We start from the raw sequence: 17,261 nt of genomic DNA on the forward strand, positions 1-17,261 counted from the left end.
CGCAAAGAGCCAATACGATGTGTTTTACGCATAGGACTAAGCGTAATCTGCGTAATCACTTACATTTAACTGTGCTCCCGGTTGTGGATTGAGGTAGGGTGTCTAGAGCCACGTCTTGCATGGATAGTCACTGTCACCCAGCAAGTGACACCCAACTGGTACATCTCAAAAAGCTGCCTCAGACCACTCACCATTAAAATGCGCGAATCATGGGTGGCTGAAGATCCAGGCCACTTTGCAACAACATCCAGTAGGCTATGTTAAAATTTGCATCAAAAACAACCTGCGTGTTGATGGAATGCACTTTCTTCCTATTGACGAACACGTCCTCGTCTTTTGATGGCGCAATTATTTTTATTTTTTATAAGTTATATATATATTTTTATAACTTTATAACTTTATAACATTTTATTTCGGGACTAATCGGATTATTCCTGTTAGTCGGGGATGTTATTGCATCGCGCATTAACTCCACAATAAGTTGAATACCCTAACATTTCGTCTCGCAGGCATTTTAAGATTCTTTGTGAATAGGTCTTACTGAGTTAGGAGTCCTCTTGAGGACTTTTAAGCTCTCCTAGACTTAGGTGCTACTTTTAGTCCTAAAATACTTTGTGAATTGCTCTTAGTGAAAAAAGTTAGGAGTCCTAAATTTAAGAGTGACACGCCCATTATTTTTAGGAGTTACTCCTAAATTCGCCAGTTAGGACCTACTTTTAGCCCTAAGATCCTTTGTGAATACGGCCCCTGATGTAGAGCAACACGGTACACTACAAGAACAACTGCGAACGGGAGCTACCATTGTTGTTGCTGCTAGACGCGCCCGGAAGTTGGATTACCCTACAACGCGTTCCGGAAGCAGGAAGTGTGATATAGGTCTAAACCTGTATAGAGTGGCGAAGTCACGCCCCTTCCAGTAGGGCTCATGGGACCTATGAGATCGAAAAATATGAATGGGTGTCAATGGAGAGAAAATTATTATTTTCTGGTCCCGGTCTTTATATGCCCTGGATTACACATATGTTGTTTGTGGATTTAAAGGATAATTTTTCATGCAAAGAGTTCGACCGTTTATTGTGCAATTGTTCAGATAAAGGCTGTAGAGAAAACACAACGAGAAAGACTACACGGCTCGTATGTGACGTCACGCTCCCTGCGACTGGCGTGGAGAAGACCGACAATCTTCCCATCGGCAAAACTGAAACTCTGCACGTGCCCCGACTTATAATGGTTTTCACCTCTTTCGATGCTTTTATTCTCCCCTTGGAAAAAGCGGTGAAGTGGGGCAGAGAGATCGCCATCTCTGTGCCGAGTTCCAAGGGCGGGTGTGGTGACGTATATCATATGCGTCGAGTGCAGCGAAGAGCTGTAGTTCACAAAGCGGCCTCACATAAAACCTAAAATTATCAAACTTCTTCACGAACATTTTTAGTTTTCTTTGCAAGAAAAATTATCATTTAAATCCACAAACAACATATGTGTAATCCAGGGCATATAAAGACTGGGACCAGAAAATAATTATTTTCTCTCCATTGACACCCATTCATATTTTTCGATCTCATAGGTCCCATGAGCCCTACCGGAAGGGGCGTGACTTCGCCACTCTATTAAAATGTGCAATGTCAGAGTTTTGAAGTTTAGAAGTAAAAAAAAATTAAGTGTCAGTCGTCGCTGTCGGGACGATTGAAACACTTAATTTAATTTATTTAAAATAAAAAAAATATTTAAAATAAATAAAAGGATGTTCAATTGTGTATCCCTAAACATGACTTAGGACAGGGAATAATTAAATTTAATGCAATTTAGTCGTCCAAAATAAGAAAGGTGAGTTTTAATCGAAATGTGTATGTGGATAATTACGCACAATTACGCACGGGCCAAAAATATATTTTAACCTATTTATATCATGCGGCATTGTGTGAAATTTTAGTAATGACGAGTACACTACTATGTTGTCCGGTATGTTGCGTAAAAACAAGAGTAAGGTCAATAGTTTATTTTTAGAATATGCTGTTTCATTCGTCCCGCATGTGTGTTTCAAACGTTCCGACTAGGCGGGGCGTTTGAAACAGATGTCAACTTAAGGCGGCTGCATGCTTCAGCGTTGGTGTTACGTTGTTGCGCAAAATTTACTCAAAGCAATTCATGCTCCCTTTTAGGTTGCGCGTGTTGCCAAGCAATTTACCGCCAGAACAGTAGGTGGAGTAATATGTGGAGTAAAGTTTTTCGTTGAAGACGACCTCGAGAATGACGTCTTTGTCTGTGGGAGTCGTTGGTTTGTTTATGTGCCAGATCGTGTTCTCCCCATACACAGTGAATGATGGCAACAGACAGGAACAGGGGTGATGAAGTTGTTGATCATTGGGGTTGTATAAATGTGCATATCTCTCTACATTTTAAAACAACATAATGTGTTGGCACTTGGCAGCAAAGTTAACTTCACGTTAATGCTTTTGTATATGAGCCTGCCGGCCGGCTTCCATTCTATCAAACCAACCACCCTCCTTCCTCCTACGGCAGCGTTTCTCAAATTGAACCATGAAAAGGAGATTTTCCTGGTATTGGTCGAAGACTACCTAAGTGAAGCCTATATGGTGTATTTGTGTGTGGGCGTCGTCGTCGGCTGTTTATAAACCGCTGTAAGTACCATATTGGCTCGGCTACCCAGGCCCCCAGGACAGGCATATACTTCCGCAATCCACCCGTGCTCAGAGGCCAAGCCTGGTATTGCAGCTGTTTAGCTGGGAGTGGACGGGGGTCCGTCATTTCATGTGGCCCAGAAGTAGATATCGCCGTCCACTCCAATACAAGTGGGGAACAGGATTGTGTCTCCGCAAGAAATGTTTGGATATCAATCAAAGGCTCATAATTATATTTCTACCCTGTTCTAAAAAAATGTAAGTTTTTTCTTTTCAAAACGCCTCCTCAAGCGTTTTATTAGCAGTTTACGTTGGGTACAGCAGCTGAAAGGAGCCGTACTGAAACAAACGGCTCCTTGCTATGATCCTATTTTGAAGTGCACGGCTCCATTAACTTCCGAATTAAATTAAATTCCGAATTAACTTCCATTAAAGGTCCCATGACATGAAAATCTCAATTTATGAGGTTTTCTAACATAAATATGAGTTCCCCTAGCCTGCCTATGGTCCCCCAGTGGCTAAAACTTGCGTTTGGTGTAAAACGAGCACTAGCTGTTCTGCTCGCCTTTGAAAAAACGGAGGCTCAAGCGCGCTGATTTGGAAATCTGTGCTCATGACGTCATGATAAATCTCAGCTCCTCCCCTTACTCTGCCTGGCCCGCCCAGAGACGTTGGCCCGCCAATGAGACTCGACCGTGCGAGCGCCACATGTGTGTGTGAATACACACACTGTAACGCAAGTGTTTCTTGTCGGTTCTTTGACGTGTCTAGTATTTCCACAACGAGACTGACTCGTGGGGGTTATCTAAGCCATGGTTGAGAAGGAATTGGGGGAAAGGAACTTTGGTTTGACTCGCTGAAGTACATGAACTGCGACATGCCGCCGGTTGCCGCGAGGCACCATCGCCCGGCAGCGGGCAGCCGGCCGCAGGCAGCGCGCGGTTCAGTCGACTTCAGGTTGATGTGGAAGAACCAGAGACGTCGCAGAACCCGACAAAGTCGTTTGTGATTCATAATATCGTCTGGAGGCGCACACAATATGTTATATGATATAGATATCTATGTATTATATGATATTATTTAGATATAGAGCTCCAGGACTGTAACGCAAGTGTTGTACACTTCCTTGTTATTTGGATAACCGTTCTGCTGTTGGTGTGATGGCGCATAACACGTCTGGTATTTCTACAACAAGACTCGTATTGGGGGTTATCTCAGCCAAGGTTGAGAATGAATTGGGGGGAAGGAACTTTGGCTTTGACTCCCTCAAGAACATGAACCACGACATGGAGGAGAAAGGGATTGTTGGCGGCGAATGTCTCCCGCTTGAGCCCCGCTGAGGGACCACCGCCGGAGGCGGAGGTGCATAAGCGCTGCCCGGCAAAGATCCCTTTCTCCTCCTTGTCGTGGTTCATGTTCTTGAGGGAGTCAAAGCCAAAGTTCCTTCCCCCAATTCATTCTCAACCTTGGCTGAGATAACCCCCAATACGAGTCTCGTTGTAGAAATACCAGATACGAGAGTCCGACGTCACACCAACAGCAGAACGGTTATCCAAATAACAAGGAAGTGTACAACACTTGCGTTACAGTCCTGGAGCTCTATATCTAAATAATATCATATACGTAGATATCTATATCATATAACATATTGTGTGCGCCTCCAGACGATATTATGAATCACAAACGACTTTGTCGGGTTCTGCGACGTCTCTGGTTCTTCCACTTTCACATCAACCTGAAGTCGACTGAACCGCGCGCTGCCGGCTGCCCGCTGCCGGGCGATGGTGCCTCGCGGCAACCGGCGGCATGTCGCAGTTCATGTACTTCAGCGAGTCAAATCAAAGTTCCTTTCCCCCAATTCCTTCTCAACCATGGCTCAGATAACCCCCACGACAGTCTCGTTGTGGAAATACAAGACACGTCAAAGAACCGACAAGAAACACTTGCGTTACAGTGTGTGTATTCACATTGATGTGGACGTTGAAGAACCAGGAACGTCGGAGAACCCAACGCGGTCGTATGAGATTCATAATATCGGCTCACACAGCTTTTGCCCGTGATAATATATATTATATGATATAGATATCTGTGTAGGCTATATGATAATATTTAGATATAGAGCTCCAGGACTCCCGTGTGTTCTAGAATATTTACAGAACACGGCTAAAGGCTGTGTGCGGCTCGCCATTGCGATACATCCACTGTAAACAGAGCGCATGGTGGCTGCAAGCTGCTCAGGGCCACACCCCCACCCTCCTCCTTGACACGCCCACCGAAACAGCGCATTTGGGGGAAGCTCAATGTGCGACTGGCTCGGAGTGGCTGTAACTCTGCACCACGGCTGAATTTAGGGAACGTCTTTGAATACTGTGTTAGTTGCCCACTAATACCTATATTAAAGAATACATAAAATAGCATGTCATGGGACCTTTAACTCCATTAACTTCCAAAGTCTGAGATTTGTCCTTTACTTGACATGAATGGCGTTGAACACGGATATATAACACACATATCATTGAAATAGCTGGAACAGGCACGCACGTATTGATTACCTGAATGATTATGGGAGACCTACGTAATTTTCATAATATTGTAAATTGTGAGTCTATGGTCTTGTATATACATGTTTCATGTATTCATATGTTTTTTACATGTTGTGACTGTCTGAGTTTGTGATGTGAGTCTTTGTTCTATTGTGTCTCGTATTCATATACATGTTTTGACTGTCTGAGTTTGTGATGTGAGTCTATGGTCTTGTATATACATGTTTCATGTATTCATATGTTTTTTACATGTTGTGACTGTCTGAGTTTGTGATGTGAGTCTTTGGTCTCGTATTTATATGCATGTTTCATGTATTTATGTTTTTTACATGTTGTGACTGTCTGAGTTTGTGATGTGAGTCTTTGTTCTATGTTCCCACTCTTTGCCTGCACCTTGACGTGGTGAGTGGGCTTTAAACTAAGCCAGGCCTTTTAGATTTTTTCGTTTGTTATTCACAGTCTATCTTATTAATGATACAAAGCCTTAATTAAACCCCTTCTCTTCTGTTTGCAGAAAATGGAAACTTCAGAGTATATTTTATCTTAAGTTAGATAATCTTTTTTTGTTTCCTCATCAGATCCCAGTCCATCATGCTCCTCTACTTGTCTGCCGTGCCACCATCATGCCTCATGCATCACCTCTCAGCGCCTACCCAGCTGCATCTTATTCCATTTCGAAAAAGCGAGCATCTCACCAAGCAAAGTTTTGCTAATGCCTGCTCAAGTTATTTAAATTCTATGGATATCTGAAAATATTTACAGATGGTTCTAAAGATCCCAAAGGACAATGTGGTAGTGGCATATATATTCCAGAATTTGAAAAAGGATATGGATATAGAGTGGGTGACTTTATCAGTATACTCAATCGAGATGGCCACAATAATAACCGCTCTTAGATGGGTTGTAGATACTAAGTTTTATAACAAATAATTCAATACGTGAAGATTTGGTGATAGAGGTAAAGCATCTTCTTTTAAATATTATAAGCCTTGGTTTAGTTATTCAGTTCTGTTGGATTCCAGCCCACCATGGAATATATGGCAATGAAATTGCTGATAAATTAGATAAAAGATACTAACCTAATTAGAAGAATTTAACCTTAAGTATATATATTTTTTATTTTTATTTATTCATTTCTTTTGTTAGTTTGTTTTATTTTGTTTCGTTAGTTTGGTTTTTTCTTTGAATTTATTTGTATGATTTAAAGTATGATTTGCCAACGTCCTTGTCCACGTCCTTGTCACAAACTCCTGTGTAGTAGTCCAGTAGGTCGCGGTATATGGGGAAAAACTATGATCCGCCACTAAACTAGAAGACGAAGAAGATCTCTGCATCCGGTACGTCACGGACTAGGTCACGTGTCCTGGCCACATAACGCGGAAGCAAATCGCTCCTGTATGTTGCCATGCGCCACTGAGCAGTTTGCATAGGAATGAATGGGCGGCCATTTTCCAGTCCGTGGTCCATCCTTTATTATGTCCATGCACATAACGCGGAAGCAAATCGCTCCTGTATGTTGCCATGCGCCACTGAGCAGTTTGCATAGGAATGAATGGGCGGCCATTTTCCAGTCCGTGGTCCATCCTTTATTATGTCCATGCGGCTACCAGATCGGCTCGGGGTCCGTCGTCTGCTGATTACGTTACACAATATCATTGGCTGTACGCTTGAATGGGCGTAGGCTACATTGTGATTGGCTGCTAAGGGACAGTTGTGATTGGCTGTTTTGTGCTGTAGCTCTGGCTGTCGTCATAGCAACCACAGCGAGCACATGTGTGAGCGTGAGTAGGTCTGTCTAGTTTCGGTTTGTGTTGCCAGATTGGGCATATGTCCCGTTTTTCCAGCCTAACGTGATTCAAAGTAGCCAAATCAGGCTGAAAATGTGCCCAATCTGGCAACACGGACGGCTTATCTTAACAGCCAAGATGATTCCGAGGGATGTTTTGTTTTTAGAAGAAAACTATCCATACAGATAGGTTGGGAATGGTCTATGTTCAAAATGAAAGATCATACAGGCTCTTTAATTTAAGCCATAAAAGACCTTATTGCTGTAGATAGCGTATTGTGTGACGTAATCAGCAGACGACGGACCCCGAGCCGATCTGGTAGCCGAGCCAATATGGTACTTACACCGCCTCCCAGTCATGTTCTACACATTCAGTGAACTATGGCAGAGAAATGTGATACTCCAGACAGGAAGTAGTAACCAGACCAGCAGACCAATCACAGCCTTGCAGGCTGCGCGGCTCGCGTAAAAGCTTACGTAAAAAATGACGCAAGTCTAGAAAAATCGCCCGACGCACGCAAGACGTGAGAAGTCGCGCAAGGGCGCGCAAGGGCCTCTTGCGCTTGCGCTTACGCTTACGTAACTGAGCATAAATCGGCCTTTACGTTCAAAGTTAAAAAACAGCTCGATCATCCAACATATGTATTAAATTACACTTGTAACTAAGAGAACACACATGTGAGTTGTTGATCACATGTTGAAATTATTTGAATAAGTAACGTCATCTTTGAAAAAGACGTTTAACTGAAAAGTGTTTCAATCGAACACTTGATGCCGGTGTTGTGTCGAGATCTGTTTCCCCGTCGAGATGTGTTTCCCCTAGTCCCCGCCCCCGTCCGAAATTACCCGAAGGGCGAAGGAAGCGCGCGTACACAAAAAGCTCGCCCACGAGCTGCTGTGCTCGTACCACAGAGGCACTTTGGAGAGAGCTAAGGTTCAAAACTGACTTTTTTTAGCGAGTTTTATCTGAAGATGTTGTATTGTAGATTTCTATCAATAAAAAATATTATTTTTGTGAGAGACTTTTCATTTTGAATGTTATGGACTTTTGGAAGGAAGTGTGCTCATTCATAATACTGTCAGATACTGTTCCCCCTCTGTTCCATAGGAAAGGAGGCTCACACATCTTTCAAATTCATACTGCTAACTTATTTCCCCACAACAGATAAGTCCTGTGATTTTCAGGCTGATATCACTAAATTTGACCATTTAGAACAGGGGGAACGCATCCTGAAAGCTTGGAATATTACTGTCAGATACTGTTCCCCCTCTGTTCCATAGGAAAGGAGGCTCACACATCTTTCAAATTCATACTGCTGACTTATTTTCCCACAACAGATAAGTGCTGTGATTTTCAGGCTGATATCATTCAATTTGACCATTTAGAACAGGGGGAACGCATCCTGACAGTGTGGAATATTACTGTCAGATAATGACTGTCAGGATGCGTTCCCCCTGTTCTAAATGGTCAAATTGAATGATATCAATCTGAAAATCACAGCACTTATCTGTTGTGGGGAAATAAGTCAGCAGTATGAATTTGAAAGATGTGTGAGCCTCCTTTCCTATGGAACAGAGGGGGAACAGTATCTGACAGTATTATGAATGAGCACACTTCCTTCCAAAAGTCCATAACATTCAAAATGAAAAGTCTCTCACAAAAATAATATTTTTTATTGATAGAAATCTACAATACAACATCTTCAGACAAAACTCGCTAAAAAAAAAGTCAGTTTTGAACCTTAGCTCTCTCCAAAGTGCCTCTATGGTACGAGCACAGCAGCTCGTGGGCGAGCTTTTTGTGTACGCGCGCTTCCTTCGCCCTTCGGGTAATTTCGGACGGGGGCGGGGACTAGGGGAAACACATCTCGACGGGGAAACACATCTCGACACAACACCTGTTCTCCCTGCGCTCATCAACCCAGTCCACTCCTCACGTGACTCCACGCACTTCAATAACAGATCTAACGTTAATCGATGCATTGAAATAAGCAAACCAGTGCTGAAAGAAAATGCTTTGAATTCTCAATTAAATTTCCCCTGTAGGTCAGCTGCTCTGCAGTAAGTCGGTAAGTACCGCACTACTTCAGGCAGTCATTAGAAACAACTTAAAAAAACTACGGACTTTAGCGGGAATAGGTGGAAGGAAGCTAATGCTAACCTATCTGGTGATGGTAATAAAACATGGTCTGATGCTGCAACATGTTTTAAAGACAACACGGTGATGTTCATATCACGTGGATGAGTGCAGATACCACTACAATGTAAAGTTATCGTGTAATTCGGCAACATGGTATTCAATATAACAAGGCAAATTTAGTCTTATGTGAACGAGGGTAGATGCCACTAGAATGTAAAGGTAGGGTGTAACGTTAATGCTGCAACAGGATAACTAAATGCAGGATGGTAGGCCTACAGGTCATTTCTCGACGCTTGTAATGTTACCGACATACTGCAAAGTTAGGAAAGAACGCAGAAAGAGCATTTCTTGAGACTTCCTATAGACCTATCAACATAGGCCCTGGAGTGCACATTAAAAACAACTTAATGTCCACTCCACACTATTATGTTGTTTTACGACGCTGAAGTTGGCATCCGATTCGCAGCATCCGATTCGGCAGCATCCGATTCGGCAGCTGGTCCACTTAAAATCGGTCCTGATTGAAAACCACTACACCTAGACTCTTCAAATCTGGAATAAATGATCACAGTGAGGCTATACATTATGTAAAACATAGTTTCAGATTTGTGAAACCTTTACCCTATTTGTGAAAATGCAATAACGGCACATTTTAATGCTTTTTAGGGGTCCAGACCGCATTAGAACTGATCCTGATTGAAAACCACTACACCTAGACTCTTCAAATCTGGACTAAATTATCACAGTGAGGCTATACATTATGTAAAACATATTTTCAGATTTGTGAAACCTTTACCCTATTTGTGAAAATGCAATACAGGCTCATTTAGGGGTCCAGACCGCATTGCATTTTCACAAATAGGGTAAAGGTTTCAAAAATCGGAAACTATGTTTTACATAATGTATAGCCTCACTGTGATAATGTAGTCCAGATTTGAAGAGTATAGGTGTAGTGGTTTTCAATCAGGACCAATTTGAAGATTCTAAGTGGTTTTCAAGCCGAATCGGATGCTGCGAATCGGATGCCAACTTCAGCGTCGTTGTTGTTTTTGTATTATTTCCGCTATCTTAAGAGTCTTTTCTCCTCATTTTCACAACAGTCATGATGATGAGCCAGGATCGGACGTTGGCCAAGCTGAAGAAGGATGTCCGCTCTCTACTACTCTCTTCCAAGCTGGGTCTGAGTGCAGAGCAGCTGAGGAAGGACTACGTATGCATGCTGGGCCAGCGTATGCCCCTGAAGGAGCTGGGCTTCCGGAGCATCCTGGATATGGCCAAAGAGATGCCTGAAGTGGTGTCGTTCATATACTTGGAAGACGGCAGCTTTGTTCTAAAAGGTAAGACCAATGTGGTCACTGATGCTGTGTCATTTGGGGTAGACTGGCTATTAAAAGATGAAAATGTCTGTCATGTAACTAAAACACCCAGAGGCTGTGAATTAGCTGAACACAGATTTTCCCGCTGTGTCAAGTGTATTTATATATATTCACCTTTTAAGATGTGACACTGATTTAGACATGTCTCCTTTTCACTACTCTTCGGGCCCTCTGACCTCCTCTCTTATCCTCCTTTCTCCGCTCATTTTATATCCTATCCTCTCTTGTCCTTCTCCACACCACTCCTCCACTCACTGTCTTTCATCTCCTATTCTCACCTCCTCCTCTTCTTTCGCTCTTCTTCCACTCCTCTCTTCACTTTTGCTATTCACTCCATTTCCTCTCTCGCATCACATTCTCTCCATTTATCCTCAACCTCTCCTCTTCCTCTCTCCTCCTCACAACCATTCTTCCCTCTTTAATCCTCTAATTTGCCTCTCTTCTACTCTCTCTCCCTTCCTCCTTTATCTTTACATCCTCCTACTCCACCATAGCGGTCTCTGACGAGAGCACTGAAGGCATCAACCAGCTGGTCTCCAAGCAGCGGCTCACCAAGCCCAAGAACAAGAGGGGGTACCTGATGTCTTTCCCCATGCGGTACCCCCGCCCCATGGCCCCTATTATACTGCCTCGGTGGGGCCGGGCACCCCCGGCCCTCCCTGCCCAGCTCAGATCCCAGCTACGTCAGCTGATCTCCCAGGTACTGCCATCAGACTGCGAGTGTCAGTGTGCCTCCGGAAGTAATAATACCATTTATTTTCTCAATAGAGGTTTTGATTAAAAGCCATAATGTCGTAACCAAGTATACTTGCCACACGCCGTTATATTGTGAATCAATGGTATATTCTCCTGTAGAAGCCCCAAGTTTAAAGGGCAACATCTCGTTTTTAGAAAAAAAGTTATATTCGCAACTTTGAAACCACTGCACTATCCATAAATTCTGAAGTGTTACATGACTTCTTCGATTGGCTGAGCTCGCTGGAACCATAGAAACGTTTACCCGCACCCGCAAAATTCAAGTCGTCAGCCTGGTTAGAGCTTCTTCATGAACTCTACATGATGAAAAATATGTTGATCTAGAATATATGATTTATTTTATTTTCCTTTATTTATATATAAATAAAAGTAAAAAATATATGATTTAGCACTAGCAGTGCTTTTTAGTCATTTTGGTAGCATGAAAGCATAGGAATACATAATGTTCAATTAATAGGTAACTTGAGACTGAATTCACATGTTTTAAAAACGCATTATTACGTGGTGACTGCAGTCATCTACAAAGGAACATACCATGTCGATGAAAACAATGCACGCACGGTCGCACGCACACACACAAACACAGAATATGACCCAACTTGTAAAAATCTATATAATAATGGCAAAGGTTATAAGATGCAAGAAACTCGCTAAACTATTGGGTTGTAACCATTTGCGAGTTTGCAATGGTTTGTTGGATGAGTAGTTCCTTCACTTGTTAAAATGTACACAATCTTGTGCCTTTTTCCTCAGTTATTCAAATTATTTTTTGCCCCTAATCAAATGTTTTATGGTTCTGACTACCTTGCCGAATGATTGGCTTGGTTCCAGGCTTAAAAGGGGGCGGTCACTGTTGCACTCTATAGAACGTTGACGTAGCGTCGGTTAGGTAGCCTATTGGTTTATGCACAGCCTCAATGAGGGTTTGGCCAGCAGCAACAGAAACCATCCATTTTAACATAGAGTGCAACCTCAATGAAAGCCTTATATCTTGGTCTATGCTGAATTATTTGTTCTTTTTTTATACACACTGCCAATAAAGTGTGAATCTTATAAAAAAAAAAGAAGGTTTTGGTCCGATTCTGGTTCCAGGGTCCGCTCCGTCTTTCGGAGCTGGAGAGAAGGTTCCAGCAGTGCTTCGGTCACCCACTCCGCTACACTGACTACGGCTTCTACTCGCTGGGGGACATGCTTGCCCGCGTGCCGGACCTCTGCATCCTGTACACCAGGATGGGCTCCGTTGTCAGCTTCAAACAGCCGGAACAGCCGGGGCCTCAGTCCAGACCTCAGTCGCCCAAAACAGAATCTGTGAAGCCTGAGGCCATCAGACCCTCTCCCTGCTTATTCTCTTCTTTAAATCCAAAGACTGGGCTACTACAGCCTGGACAAAGCTCAGGTGGGTGTGGGAATCTTTGCAGGTGGGCTTGATGCCCTAACCATCTCATTAATATCATGTTTTTATATTAAATGTTATTTTGTTCTTGATAAGAGCGTTTGCTTAATAGTAAGTATGTTTAGTAGTGTAACATACTCTTATCACAAACTGTAGCACCGTCACAGTGTAGTCCGAGCCAGAGGACTACTTCTGCTACCCAGAATTCCCTGGTGCCTTCCTGTAAAAGTTGGGATCCAATCAGTAATGGGTCAGAGCGGGTCCCAGATAACGGACCCCCACATCAACCAACAGGCCCAGAACCTCAACAACCCTACCAAGATGGACAGCTCCTGGAGAAGTTCATGTTCAAGGTGTGTTTTGTCATTCATTCATTCATCCTATAGACAGCTCATTCTTTGATTCGACTCTTGTCTGTTGATCAAATAGTAAATTGATGTTCCAACAATGTTCCGTATCGTGATTCACATGCTAAGTATTCTGTCAATATTCTGTCACCTCCTGCTATTGTGCCCTCTTGCCAGCTGGAGACGGAGCTTCGTCAGAAGATTCTTGAGAACGGCTACGCAGGTTCCGTGAGTCCGGAGCTGAAGGACAAGCTACAACAGGTCTGGACCCCGACCCTCACTGAGACCAGTCTCCTATATGTAGTATGGTACTGGAAGTGTTTCCATGGCAACCTCCATGCATCCTTCCCAAATGAGTTGAAAGTCAAGAGGTTGGCCGACCTAGCATAGTTGCTAGGATGCTAATTAACAAGATGGCAAGAAATCGGACCTAGCATAGGAAGCAGAGGATACGGGGCAGGATAGTAGGTTGACATGGGTGTTCTCACCTTAAAGGTTCTGGGTTCGATCCCCGAGCCGGGCTAAAGTCGAATTATTTTCAACTCTATAACAAAAAGCCATCAAACACTAGGTAGTAAAAATTATGTTCTATCCCCGTCTCGACCGGTCCCCCCAGCAGGCTGATATGAGTTACACTCTGCAGGTTGTTCGAGACCACAGCCAGGGGCTGTCCGTTCACGACCTGCCTACTCACTACAAGGTAGGCTCTGCTCCAACAATCCTCTGGTATCATCTGATACATGTGTCATACATTTCATTTTACTGTGCCTGAATTGATATTTTGTGGTTATTTGTGGGGGTTATTGAATGTTTCAGTTGAAAATTTATTAACAGTAGAACCATTGGATGCTACCTTTTATTGTAGAAAATGTATAGTCGTTGGCATTTAATATTATTGAACATCCATTAACTTATTGATATCACGACGACTTTTCTGTGATGTGATCCTATGGTTCTGCTGCTCTGCTGGTGGTTCTACTGGTTGTTATGGTGTCAAGAGGGTGTTTCGTGAGGAGCTTCCAGTGCTGCAGAGTGGGTTCCTCAGCGTCACACAGCTGGTGGCGGCACTGAGTGACGTCTTCCACCTGGAGCCAGCAGGGGGCACCAAGGACCCCCACTGGATAGTCAAGAACCTCAGCAACAAGCATACTGAGTCGGGTCAGAACACGTCTGTCTGTTTACCTGTCTCTCTTTCCATCTCTCTCTCATGTTTATTTCTTATGTCGTCCTGTCTGTCTCCCTCCCTGTCTCTCTGCCTGTCTCTTCTTGTCTCTCTCCTGCTCTGTCTCTTTCACTGACTCTCTGTCTCCCTCCCAATCTCATTCTCTCTTGCTCTCTGGCTGTCTCTCGCTCTCTCTGGCTGTCCTCCTATCTGCCACCCTGCTACTGTTATCTATGTGAAGCGTTAGCTCGGTTATGTTTTTGTCTGTTGGCCAAATGTTAGCCAGCAGCTTAGAGTGTATATCTCTGTATCCTCCAGCAGAGTGTGGGGGAGAGGAGGGGAGACGGAGAGAAGGTTGTCTGTACCAGAGCATCAGGCGCTCCCTCTGGGAGCAGCATGAAGATGATGACAAGGAGGAGAAAGAGGACCAGCCTGATCCCACCACCTGCCTCACCTCCTTTCTTACCAACCAGCAGGTAAACCCTAGTCTGATGGGCATTGCTTCTACCGGTTTAGCTCCCTCACTTGCCATTGGTCCATCTAGCTGCCCGTTCCACCTTCAACTGGTGTCAAGTCCAATCCGTCAACAGCTCATGCAACCCCTGACTTGGGATTGCCCTAAATTGTGAGGGTCTTCCTCCAGGCTCTCTTGTACAACAAAGTCAAATCACATTTACTGTGACATCCATCTTACCTGTAAGAATTAATAATCTTATCTTGACTGTAAGTGTTTGTTATCAGCAGATGTATAGTAGGTTGAGGTTATGATTATGTACAACAAAAAAACACAAGTGATGATAAATATTGCATAAAGCATATTAAAGGAAATAAAATGGATCTAAATTATAAAATACAATCTCTTTGTTTTGCATTGCCCATCTTAGTGTGTCTTCCCCTGTCTCCCTGCCTGTCTCGCTTTGATTTCCTGCCCGTTCCACTCTCTCCACCCGCTCCCTGGCCTGTAGTTAGTGGAGCTGTACCCAGCAGTCCAGGTGCGGTCAAACTCTATGGTCCCTCTGGACGCGGTGCGGGCCCAGCGTCTGAGGCCCCCCACCCGGCGCTGGCCCAGGGCCCTGGCGGCCGTGCTGGTAGAGCAGGTGGAATCCCCCGGCAGCTTCCACGTGCGTTTCAGCGAGAGCCAGGAGGCCCGCTCCCTGGAAGACATGATGATGGAGATGAGGTGCTGCATGGGGAGCCACAGCTGGGGGCTAGGAGATGGCTACAACACAGATTAAATAGGACTAGCAAAGGTTTAAAATAGGATTTAAGTAGGCTAGCAAAAGGCTCAAACTGGGTCCTAATGGAGTTACATAGGGCTAATCGAGGGTTGAAAAGGGTTAAAAAGGATTTAGAAGGTCTAGCGGAGGGTTAAAAAACGGATTTTAGTGGGACTAGTAGAGCTAAAACAAAAATACAAGAATATATGGCTCGAAGAGGGTGAATGGTGTGAAAAAGAGGGGTCAGTTGTAAAGGTATTTTAGTTTGGAAAGATCTTTTAACTATTAAATGTTGATTTAAGAAGTTATTTAAACACTAACGCTGTGTGCTGAATGAGATCTAATGTGCTATTCTTCTCACACTGTCAAATCCGTCTCTCCTGAGTCACACTCATGCATCCACGTGGGCACTTAGCCTTTGCTGTGCTTAACCTTTGCTGTGCTTAACCTATCCCATGTTTAACCTTTCTTTTTATCTCCCTCTCCAGGGGCTGCTACAACAGCTCTGGGGTCGCAGCACGCTACCGGCTGCCAGAGCGCTACCTGCGGCCAGGGCAGGTCTGCTGCGTGGCCCCCCGGGACCTGTGGTTCTACCGCGTGGTGGTCCAGCGTGTGCTCAGCCCGGACCAGGTGGAGGTCTACTACGTGGACTTTGGAGACCTAAACCTGGTCTCCGTGGACAAGCTCATGTTCCTCAAGTAGGTAGAGATCACAGATATACAGGTCATACAGAAAATTAGAATATCGTGCAAAAGTTCATTTATTTCAGTAATTATGTAGACTCATTACTAGGGATGGGCATTTGAAGAAATTTTCTTGATCGAGCATCGCTAGAGTTATCGATCAATTATCGATTAATCATTAACTTTTTTCTATGTTTTTTTTCTAATGTTTTTATCAATGAAATCTTTATTCCAACAATAATGTATGGGCCAAAATTAATACAATACAGTTAACTTGAAGACCTACAACTGTTTAACAGTTTTAAAATAATAAATACAGGCATTATAGGTTATAGGCCTATGCGGCGCTCGTAAAGTCCGAACAATGCGCCTACAGGCGCTCTTAAAGGTTTGGAAACGATTCAACAAGACTAAATCTGTAGCCTATTCCAATTACAATAAGTAGCGAACTTATCGGACAACAATAATCAAACAAAGGCAGTAGGCTAAAAGTGGGCATTAAACTGTATAACTGTTATGAAAAAAAAGGGGGGGGAAAGGCCGACATAATGCCTGCAGCCGGCGCGCGGAAAAGGCTCGCAACAAAAAGATGAGCCACCCATTTACAAACAATTGCATGAACTAGTCTATCTAAAAGCAATACCTTATTGAACATATATAAGGCTGGACTTGTTGCTAAAATATCACCGTTTTGGCAAAATGTAACGACTCCAAGAGGCACCAAGCGGAGCGAGAGTCAACACATTAAGAAAGAAAAGAGCGACTCACATACGGTGGTGACTGTCGTCCATAGCATACAGTAACTCCAGCCTACATATTTTTGTTTAGGAATATAAGCATGTTAACATGCTCGGGGGTCAGACGCGAACGCAGCCTTGTAACTGTCAGTCCAGCAGCAGAAAACACCCGCTCTGACGGGACCGAAGTTGCGGGGATGCAGAGGTATTGTCGCGCTAACTTTGACAGCCTGGGGAACCTTCTTCCATTCACTTTCCACCAGTCGGCAGGGTTATATTAAATTAAATGCTTCAAGACTCACAGTATGCAACACAACGTCCTTTTAATCGATAACAATATAAATTGATCGACGCATTTCTTAACGATCAATTATCGAGCATCGATTAATTATGCCCATCCCTACTCATTACATGCAAAGTGAGATATTCCAAGCCTTTATTTGTTATAATTTTGAAGATTATGGTTTACAGTTTAGGAAAAC

At 43.6% G+C, this 17,261-nt stretch overlaps 1 protein-coding gene across 8 annotated transcripts in view; it reads left to right on the forward strand.

Annotated features, from left to right (window-relative positions):
- Nucleotides 1–8,864: 8,864 nt before the first annotated feature.
- Nucleotides 8,865–17,261, forward strand: part of tdrd5 (tudor domain containing 5) — a 31,945-nt gene continuing 23,548 nt past the window's right edge. Inside the window, exons 1-11 of one of the 8 annotated variants that reach the window (XM_060066846.1) lie at nucleotides 8,865–9,037; nucleotides 10,182–10,445; nucleotides 10,979–11,184; nucleotides 12,333–12,636; nucleotides 12,790–12,986; nucleotides 13,158–13,241; nucleotides 13,597–13,680; nucleotides 13,979–14,138; nucleotides 14,461–14,618; nucleotides 15,108–15,322; nucleotides 15,848–16,057. In XM_060066846.1, coding sequence (XP_059922829.1) covers nucleotides 10,211–10,445; nucleotides 10,979–11,184; nucleotides 12,333–12,636; nucleotides 12,790–12,986; nucleotides 13,158–13,241; nucleotides 13,597–13,680; nucleotides 13,979–14,138; nucleotides 14,461–14,618; nucleotides 15,108–15,322; nucleotides 15,848–16,057 — 1,853 coding nt within the window. In that variant the 5' untranslated portion in view covers nucleotides 8,865–9,037; nucleotides 10,182–10,210. The remainder of the gene's footprint in view (nucleotides 9,038–10,181; nucleotides 10,446–10,978; nucleotides 11,185–12,332; nucleotides 12,637–12,789; nucleotides 12,987–13,157; nucleotides 13,242–13,596; nucleotides 13,681–13,978; nucleotides 14,139–14,460; nucleotides 14,619–15,107; nucleotides 15,323–15,847; nucleotides 16,058–17,261) is intronic. The other 7 variants (XM_060066850.1, XM_060066847.1, XM_060066852.1 and 4 more) reach the window with 7 other exon arrangements.

Source organism: Gadus macrocephalus, chromosome 12 (genome assembly GCF_031168955.1).
Source record: "Gadus macrocephalus chromosome 12, ASM3116895v1".
NCBI lineage: Eukaryota > Metazoa > Chordata > Actinopteri > Gadiformes > Gadidae > Gadus > Gadus macrocephalus.